Here is a 10,366-nt window from a genome sequence, read left to right on the forward strand (position 1 = left end):
CTCACCCTGATTCAGCCCATCAACTTAGATGGCATTATTGGCTATTTTAGTATTACTTGGGTGTGATCATGCCAAAGCATAATCTGATAAAGCCAATTTGTTAAAGGAAATATGAAGACATCCACCAGCTGATATCCCACAAGAAACTTCAGCATACATTACACTCAACATTTATTTGCAGTTATGCATTCACATTTAAAGATAAATAGAAACTTTTCTTTAGGTTCAACAATATTTTTTATATTAGCCAAGTATTTCCACTCTGAATGTCATATATAGGTACTGCTTTCTAGGAAGATAAAGATCTGCCAAGATTTCAAAACCACCCTAAACATAAACTGTCAAACTTTTCAAAAAGAAAATGCAATATACTTTGAACTAAACAGTACCCATACAGCCAATCAGCCAGATAACTGGTCCATAATTAAGATTTCCTTCCATACCAATAAACATTATAAATTTTAGTTACTTGAGGGTAAACTGTGCAATTTAAAAATATGAAATTAAAATGCCTGAAAACTTTCATATTTAGATAACCTTATTTTAATCTTTATTCAGTTATTGTGGTAGGACTCACATTAACTATGAAGAAACTATTAGAATCATTACCTTAGTATATAAAGAAATGTCCCTGAACAAAAATGAAACTTAAATATTAATTAGCAACAGTTGGAGAGGGTGGAGGGAAAAGGATGGAGTCACCCTACGTGTACTATTGTATGGAAGGCATTCTTTAACACCAACATGCTTTCTATAAATGCAGGAGAGAAACAAGCCTCTGAAGAAAAACCCCACCAAGAACCACTTAAGTTCCTGGTTTAAAAAGATTTTAGGGTGAAATACAAAATACATATGCCATTTCTAGCCAATCAGTTGCTGAATTACAATCTATTTTTGGCCATATATAAACTACTGGCTCGACAACTGATCTTACTATTTTTTATATTTATTGTATCTTCGCAAAAATACAGTTTAGAGACTACTAATGAGAATTCTTAGAATGTTTTTTTTTCTCAATGTTTCTGTAAACTGGCTATGGAACATAGCTAAACTAAGACATCATTACCAAAATTCAAATACATGGTAAACAATAAGCAGGTGGGTTTTCAAAGCTAGCTTTGCTTTGGTTTCTCTACGCATCTCGGTTTAAAGTTAAGAAGTCAATCATTTTCCCTTCACCGCTTCAGTCACATGGTACCTGTGTTCTCCAACAGCGTCTTTGGGGTGTTGGGTCTGTTAATGATTTCCACAAGCTGGTGCAACACCATAGGGATGTAAGGCTGCATCTCTACACCTATCACACCACAGGAAGAAAGAGCAAAGAGATCAAGAGAAACTGTGAGACACTGTCACCAACACTTGGCTTCCCTTAATAACCGTAAACAAGTCAGTCGGTGAGTCTTTTCTTTCCCACCCTCCCTCGCTCAGAAACTTAAAAAATAAATAAATAAATAAAACAGAACAGTAACTAAAATGATTAAGGCATACATCTCAAAAGAAAATAATCTCACCCATTTGAATTGATATTTCCCCAATCGCCCAGGTGGCATTGTTGCAGACAGAAATAAACTCTGGATTTAGATTGGTTCCCAATATTGGCATGAAATCAGCTAAGAAAAACAAGAACAAAATAATAAAATAAAGCTATGTAGTAAACTTGTCAACAGCAGACTTCTTACTTTTAAAGGAAATCTAGATAGAAACAGAAACAAATCCTGGCTAAAATAAGTTTTATCATAAAACAAACAATATGGTGTCAATTTTGAAACTGATAAAATAAGGCTATTGAACTTTCATATGAGGCTACTTAAGCCTTCAGATAGCAGTGCCCCATTGTATTTATTTTTATTTTATATATATCTGGATGTTTGCCTAAAAATCCGTCGCTCTACATAGACACATACACATCTGTTAACACCTGTAATATTAATCTATGTTAAACAGAATGTCTAGATACTATAAAATTCCATAGACATAAAACCTAATCCAGGTTGAGAACCACTATCTATTTAATAACCATTGTGGTTGATAACATTATCAAAAAGAGGGACAGCTACTCTCCAAATATCTTCTAAAGAAGCATACAGTGCCGGGCGGTGGTGGCACATGCCTTTAGTCCCAGCACTTGGGAGGCAGAGGCAGGTGGATTTCAGAGTTCGAGGCCAGCCTGGTCTACAGAGTGAGTTCCAAGATAGCCAGAGCTACACAGAGAAACCCTGTCTCAAAAAACAAAACAAAACAAAAACAAAAACAAAAAACAAAACAAAACAAAACAAAGAAGCATACTAAACTGGAGCCAGAGAGAAAAACAGCTCTTGCTGCTCTCTCTGAGAAAACCAAGATTCAGTCCGCAGCAGCCATATTAGGTGGCTCAAATTGTCTGCAACTGTAGCTACAGGAGACACAGCGTCCATTGACTTCCTTGGATATGTCTACCATCTCATAATGCATGCTGGCATACACATATGAACACACATACAAATAATCTTTAAATAAAAACACATAAAACTATCTATAAAAACTTTAAGAAGATCAACCGATCAAACAACAAACTCACAAAAACTGGTAAGCCCAGAGACCTCTACTCTAAAGCCTAGAATCAAACTGAAGATTATTGTCTAGACCTAACTGTTAATTTATGGCAAATGGAGAAATGCAGTGTGTGCTAAAGACACCAAAGGTGAGATCAGTACACTAAAAATGGTTGTAAACTCATGACAAAACCTGGGATCCTTTTAGCAATGAAAAACCATTACAAGAAAGAGACTTACAAATATGTTCGAAAGTACTGAGTTTAAAGATACCATGATTTCTGTGTCTATAAACTCCAAGCAACACATGGGAAATGTGGCTCAATGTGTATCAACAAAACATTTGTTACACATTTATGTAAGCAGCTTCTCATAACAATGTATTATAATTTAGAGCACTAAGCTAAAACTTCACGACTTAACATATCACCATTGACATTATTTAAAATCTAGAAATAGTTAAGATTCAAAAGCATACTCCTACTGGGTGTGGTGGGGCACACCTTTAATCCCAGCACTGGGGGGTACAGACAGGTCAATCTAGGCCAGTCAGAACTACATAATAAGACACACACACACAAAAGCAAATTCATGTTATATTAAAAGAAATGACATAGTTCCCCAATCATATAAATGGTGCACTTTTTAAAAAATAAAATATACAACAATTAAAACAGGTAGAACACCCCACACCCAAAGCAGAAAACATTCATACCTATACAAGGCTTAACATGCTGAAAGCAAGCTTTAGTCAGATCACCTAGTAATGCAAAAGAACTCTGCCGAACTTCAGGCATTTTATCCTATAAGAAATAAGAGAAAAATTAACTTCTTGTAACAATGGAGCAGCAGGTTCCAAGTCACCCACTGATACAAGTCTTACCTGCATGCATTGATACATTAGAGTTAGGATGTTACTTCTGGCCACTAGCTGCTCAATGTTGCCACCCAGTCCTTCAGCCAGGCCACTGAGTAGGTCAAGAGCCACAATCATAAAATCTTTATCTGGAGCTTCATATTGTTCTGGTTGAGCATTGTTTAGCTGAAATTAAACATACTATCTTTGTTTTTGTACACTGAAAACGTGTATACGTATTATTTATACCTAAAGTTTGACTGGGAGGAAGGAGAAAATAATTTAAAATAAATGTATATATACACACACATACCATGGCTTGTGCTAGAGTCTTCTGTACTAGGTTTACACAACGCTGATATACAGGTTCACAATAAGGAAGGAAGCCAGATTGCAAGGCTGTGGCAACAGATGAGAGGCACTAAAAAGAACCAAGTATACACACTAAGTTTTAGATTATAGTAGAAAATATAAGTGCTTTAAAGCAAGCAAAAAGGTCTCATTTATGAACTAGTTCTACAATGCTACCATGGCAGGTTTATCTTCTCAAACCTCATTCATAGTCAATTTGTCCACACATCAGAAAAAAAATTAACTTTACATTGTATCAGGTATTATAAGTAATCTAGATGTGATTTAAATTGTACAAAAGTTGTAGAGGACATATATAAGTTTGTGTATAACAAACATGACATGTTACGAGCATAAGAACAGATTTTTGAGTTTGAGGAAGTGAGTCTGCCAGGCAGACTCTTATGCCTATGGTATAGAAGCAGCATGACTATTAACAAAATAACCAATTACTTAATTTAATCAGAGTCCTGTTCCACAGGAGAGAACTCATACTTGGTACTGTAAACATAGTCAAAAGTTCATGGCTAAGTAGTCATAGATTAATTATACCTTGGACAGAGAAGCTTCTTTTTTTACATTGGGAAGCAAAATAAAAGCTAAGAGTGACTTCTGAATGCTCAGCCCTAAATGGGACATCTATATAGCCCACCCCCAGCTCTGTGAACATCATGGAAGAGAGGTTAGGAAGAAGATAAAAGATGGAGGCTGAGGAGTGCTAGGAAATGCTGTCTTCTGGATATGACTTGGCCATTACACTCAGGAACTCACAATGGCACAGCACCAAAACTGGTCAATATTCTAGAACGGATGGGAGGGGATTGTGAGGGACACCCCTGATTGGTAACTGCCAAACAACAGGATAATCATTTTTCTTTAGGGGTGTGGCCTCTGGAAGGTAGCTCAATCTCTAGTAGATGGTCCCATACCTATGACCATACAGGAAGGTATCATTACTTAAGAGTCAACAGGTTATTTAAGAAGAAAAAGACAGGGAGCTGGTGAGATGGCTCAGCGGGTAAGAGCACTGATTGCTCTTCTAAAGGTCATGAGTTCAAATCCCAGCAACCACATGGTGGCTCACAACCACCCATAATGAGATATGATGCCCTCTTCTGGTGCGTCTGAAGATAGCTACAGTGTACTTATAATAAATAAATCTTTAAAAATAAAATAAATTAAAATAAAAAGATAAGTAAAAAAAGAAGGAGAAGTAAGAGGAGGAGGAGAAGGAAAAGGAGAAGAAGACAAAACAAAACCAAGATATGGTAATGTACTCTTTTAACTTCAGAACCTAGGAGACATAAACAGGAGGATCTCTATCAGATTTTTTAGGCCACCCTGGTCTACATAATGAGTTTCAAGACATCCAGGGCTATATGTTGAGACCTTGTCTCAAAATAAAACAAAGGACTTGGAAGTGGGAGGGAGTGCACTCCAGGTGGGTGTTGTAATTTTAGAAGTGGGAGAAGTGATTTGGGTTAAATATAACCAAGATACATTCTACTGTCAAAGAACAAATTCTACAAAAAGCAATTATGTGCCTAGTCTACAACGCAACAGAAACTGTTGTGAAACACTTATATTTACCACATATACACATGTGGTTCAGGCCATGTTTGTGATTGAATGACACTGTTATGATAACTGAACATCACCAGCTCAACATACCTCAAGTAAAGGGAAAAGATCCTTGTCTTCATCCTTTAACATGTTCCATTTCTGGATCAGAGGAGGCATCAGCATCTGAATATATTCCTGTTTAAAGTGATGAAAAACAAAAGGCTTCACTATCAGCTGCAAACACGTTCATTTTGAGTCTATAAAAATTAAAACCCATCTGGAACAATTGTGTTAAATTTTTATATTTTAAGACTTCTTCTTTACAGTTACCTTAACATTTTTTTCCTGCTCTATCTCTACTTTTTAATTCATAAGATCATGAATTAAAGTAATCTGTATCTTTTTTAAAAGGAAATGTGTTATCGGTAAGTACCTTATTCCATCAAAACCCACTACTTGTTTTTTTCCTTTTTCAAACAGTCTTACTACTATGCAGCCCATATGTAGTCAGAGCTGGCTCCAAAGCCAGAGATCCATTTGCCTCTGCCTCCCAAGAGAGGTCATAAGAGGTACTAAGTGTGTCATCAAACCCAGCATAATTCATAACTTGTTAAATCACAAGCTTTTAAAGAAGATTTATTTATGTATTTAATGTATGAGCGCTCTATCTGGATATACACCTGCATGCCAGAAAAGAGCATCAGATCACATTATAGATGGTTGTGAGCCACCATGTGGTTGCTGGGACTTGAACTCAGAACCTTTGGAAGAGCAGCCAGTGCTCTTAACCACTGAGTCATTCCTCCAGCCCAAATCACAAGTTTTATTCTAAGTGATAAACTGTTTTGGGGTGGGAAGAGCTGGCTGTGGTCTGCAACATAATGACTGTTGCTTTATAATACCATTACAGTAATTAAACAAAAGGTACAGGCTGTAAAATGTGACCTACTCCTCAACTAACCAAGCCAGCCAATACTAAAGCAAAATAAAAGTGTCCTGCTCAAATTTTGAGCATAATTTAAAACAAGAGTGAGTTACACTTACTGATAACACATTTCCTATAATGGCCACATATCTTATAAGATAGTATTCAGCAGAGATATTTGACTCTTGTTAGAACTCAAACCCTCACTTCATGTTTTACACCACTACAGACAAGACACTTCTGTACTGCTATTCAGCATTTTCAATCTGTCATTCCCATTCTCACTTTATATATTCCTAATGCTTAGATGCAGCACCTTTGATGGCAGTATTAATGAAATGGTGCTTACATGGAACCAAGTAAACGAGCAAATCCAGAGTATAAAATCTTTTTTACTCTCTTTTCTTCAGACACTTAAAAGTGTATTCATGATATGCTATTACTAATTTATGTACTAACCATAAGTTTATTTCAACTGCTACCTCTTTAAGATTTATTTATATTTTCAAAGGTGGAAAAGCTAACCGTTCATACTTCCCAGTCCTTTTACTTTAGAAATATATACTACATATTTATTGTAGCTTATTGTAATGTCCACATAGCAGTCACTCTCAGGTCCTTACTGGCTTGTTTAAATGGTGTCCCACTGAATCTGCCAGTGTCCCTATGGCATCATACAGAATGAGCAGGTTCTTATGCTGGTATTTACTGAAGGCGAAGACGAGGGTATCGAGTATATAAGCAAGGTAGGGAACAAGCTCTGTACAAGCCTCTTCTTCTAATGTAGCGAAGGCACTACAATGAGAAAAACAAACAAAACAAAAACAATTAAATGAAGTCTTCAGTTCATAGACGATTACACTTTACATCATATGCACATCACTGCCTCATTATACATGCTTACTTTGGTTTTAAAATATTTTTCATTAAGAATCATTTATTCTATGGGTAGATGCTTGAGTCTGTTGTGTGTGGCACCACATGTACACATGAGATCTTAACAATCATAACAAGCATCTAAATCCTCAAAATGGAACTACATATGATGAGTTGACATGTACTGCTGGGAACTGAACTCAGGTCCTCTGAAAGAGAAGTTAAGTGTCTGTAAGTGGTAAGCCACCTCCCCAGCTTGCCCTCTCCCTTTTTCAAATTTTAAAGACAGGGTCTCATTATGTAGCTCTGGTTGGCCTTGAACCACTTTGTAGCTGCTGTGGCTTTAGGCACAGAACTAACCTGCGTCTGTACCTACGCTTGAGACTACAGCTGGCACCACTACAGCTGGTAGTCTAGACTAGCCTCACCCTTGCTATGTAGCCCAGGATGACCTGGGCCGATCCTCACCTTCAGTCTTGACATGATAGGCATGCATCACCGTGTCCAAGTCACATGGCCATGAGGATGAAGCTCAAGACTTTATGCATGTTAATAAGCAGTCACTCTACAAATGGACCACACCCTGGCCTCAGTTTTCCTCCTTTCATTTTCTGTTTTGCTTTATATTTGTTTTTAATACAGGGTTTCTATGTGTAGCCCTGGCTGTTCTGGAACTTGCTCCATAGACCAGGCCAGCCTCAAGTTTAGAGATCTGCTTACAAAGGCATGTATGTGTCCCCACTGCCTGGCTCCTCCTTTCTTAATATGCTACAATGGTGAAATCTAAAGCTATTAAGGCTCTGGTCCTTGTACTTACTCATTCAACACGTTTATTTGGTGCTTACTATTCATATAGTTAGAGTGCTAGGAATGTGGAAAAACACTCTGACTATAAGTTCTAGAACACAGGTTTTAAAAAAAGCCAGACTGGTTGTAATACCAGAGCTGGGAAGGCACTTGGTAAACCAGTGTAGCACACGCACGCGCACGCGCACACACACACACACATACACATACATACATACACATACACACACACACACACACACACACACACACACACACACACACAGAGTACTAAGTAAATGTTGAGCTAGGATGGCATTAAATGGCCAAGCACTTGCCTGGCATGTGTGAGTATTGGGTATGATCCCTAGACTGACAAAATGGTCAATGGTAAAAGCAGTTCAAAGAGTTAGGAATTTAATGGCAGCCACCTCTTCTTCCCCTGCTCCCAGAAAGAGAAACCAGTAGGAAAACAAGCAGTTCTGATTCGAGCAGAGTGCCCAAACCCAATAGAATAACCATTGGTACTGACAGGAAGCACACAGCACCATTGAGGATGCATCAAAAGTCTGCAGGACAGTCTGTCTTCAAGTTAGAGTAGTGGATCCATACACTGGAGAAGTATCTAAAATTTTGTTATTCCTGAGAATCCACCAACACTTTAGGTGACAGAATGAGGAAGAAAGCAAAGGTTTAGCTTTAGCTAAAAGTCCCATTTTGTTTAGTAAAACCATTAGTAAAAATATTTCTGAACAATCCTAAAATTGCAACGTGTAAACACAGTTTTATTAATACTTAACCAATGAAAACAAATTGCCCATCATAATGGCAGCATTCTGTGGTACAAAAATCTGTTGGTTTGAAACCAGGCTCTCATCTTCACAATGGACAGTGTTATGAATCTTTCCTACCTGCAAGCAGCTTCTTGCACTCTCTTGTTGCTATCCAGGATACGCTTTAGCAATTCTGTCATTAATGGCTTCAGGTATGTATCTGGTGGCTGGCTGACTACCCAGTGTGCATAGCGGCTAAGAGTCCAGCAGGTGATGGAACGCACAAGAGCCTTTTTATCAGAAAGGCACTGAATAAGGTGAGGAATGAGCTCGGGCAGGTATGGAATCATGCCCTGCATACAACCTAGAAAATAACAGTAATCTGTCAAAACGTGCTAAACTCAACTGTAAATAGAGAGGACAGAGCATCTATAAAGAAACATTTAATGAAATTCCTGGTTTCCAAAAGTGCCTAGAAATATTCTGAGACATATTTTTATAGTAAAGACAGGACATAAAAATAATGATGACACTCCTGTGTTATCAAGTTCCTAGATTTACCTGGGGAATAAAGCTATTTTTATGAGAAATAGCCTTCATACATCAGATTTCTTTTAGTTTCACTTACTATAACAAAAGCACCCACAGAACATATGGTCGAAACAGCTGCCTGGGATCAGAAGTAAGCCTGTGATTGTTTATACCCAATAGAAGCTTACCTTAAAGTGGCTTCTGAATTCAGACACTAAGCAGAGCCAGAAAGTATGTGAATTTAGGGCCATGTCTCAGCTCACTCAGTTAACAATTCCTCATAGTAGCCTAGCCTTATTTTATTGGGGGTGGGGTGGGGGGTGGGGGGTGAGGGGTAGGGTTTCGGGGTAGGGTTTCGAGACAGGGTTTCTCTGTGTATCCCTGGCTGTCCTGGAACTAAGAAATCCGCCTGCCTCTCCCTCCCAAGTGCTGGGATTAAAGGCATCTAGCCTTATTATCTATCAAAAACCTTGTAATTCAAGCTGGACTTACCTTCAGCAATTGCTCCTAAAACCAAGATGCCGGATTCTTTCACAACCCATTCATGATGGAAAAGCAATTCTTTCAAAAGTGGCAAAATGTGTGGCAAAAGCTCATCACGATAAACATTTGCGAGAACATCAAGAGCAGCAGCAGAACATTTTCCTGAGGAAGTGAATATTGTGATAGAATTAGCCAATTTATTAAAACATTTTTTTCCGTACATGGTTATAGAATTAATTTATCTTTGTGAAAAAAACTAATGTTCTATTCAACCCAATGCTTCTTGAAGGCCATGGTTACTGCTAAAATGCTGTGGCAAAATGTGTTTATGCAAACAGACAAATGGTCATACTTAAGACACCAGGCCTGTAGTGGCATATGTTTTCAACCCTAACACTTGGGGAAAATCTCTCAAAAGCCAGCCTGCTTGACACTGAGTTCCTGGTCAGTCAGAGCTACATGACACCCTGTCTCAAAAAACAGAACAAATAAGCAATAAACAAAACGCCAACTTAGTTCTATTTAATAGTTCTAGTTGCAGATAATTTGGGAATCAAGTATGTCATTTCTTATTTGGAAGTTAACCAAGAGTAATTACCATATAAAATAGAAATAAAGAGCCGGGTGGCACATGCCTTTAATCCCAGCACTTGGGAGGCAGAGGCAGGTGGATTTCTGAGTTTGAGGCCAG

At 37.8% G+C, this 10,366-nt stretch overlaps 1 protein-coding gene across 4 annotated transcripts in view; it reads right to left on the reverse strand.

The window, feature by feature from the left end:
• The window catches only part of Tnpo1 (transportin 1), an 88,772-nt gene that overhangs the window by 12,367 nt on the left and 66,039 nt on the right, over positions 1–10,366 (reverse strand). For all 4 annotated transcript variants that reach the window (XM_031360417.1, XM_031360419.1, XM_031360416.1 and 1 more), the window contains exons 12-20: positions 9,685–9,837; positions 8,800–9,025; positions 6,850–7,021; positions 5,410–5,496; positions 3,701–3,808; positions 3,415–3,573; positions 3,247–3,334; positions 1,512–1,610; positions 1,199–1,294 (exon numbers count right to left, since the gene is read on the reverse strand). In XM_031360417.1, the coding sequence (XP_031216277.1) occupies positions 1,199–1,294; positions 1,512–1,610; positions 3,247–3,334; positions 3,415–3,573; positions 3,701–3,808; positions 5,410–5,496; positions 6,850–7,021; positions 8,800–9,025; positions 9,685–9,837 (1,188 nt within the window). The remainder of the gene's footprint in view (positions 1–1,198; positions 1,295–1,511; positions 1,611–3,246; positions 3,335–3,414; positions 3,574–3,700; positions 3,809–5,409; positions 5,497–6,849; positions 7,022–8,799; positions 9,026–9,684; positions 9,838–10,366) is intronic.

The sequence above is a fragment of the Mastomys coucha genome, unplaced genomic scaffold (genome assembly GCF_008632895.1).
Source record: "Mastomys coucha isolate ucsf_1 unplaced genomic scaffold, UCSF_Mcou_1 pScaffold8, whole genome shotgun sequence".
Lineage (NCBI taxonomy): Eukaryota > Metazoa > Chordata > Mammalia > Rodentia > Muridae > Mastomys > Mastomys coucha.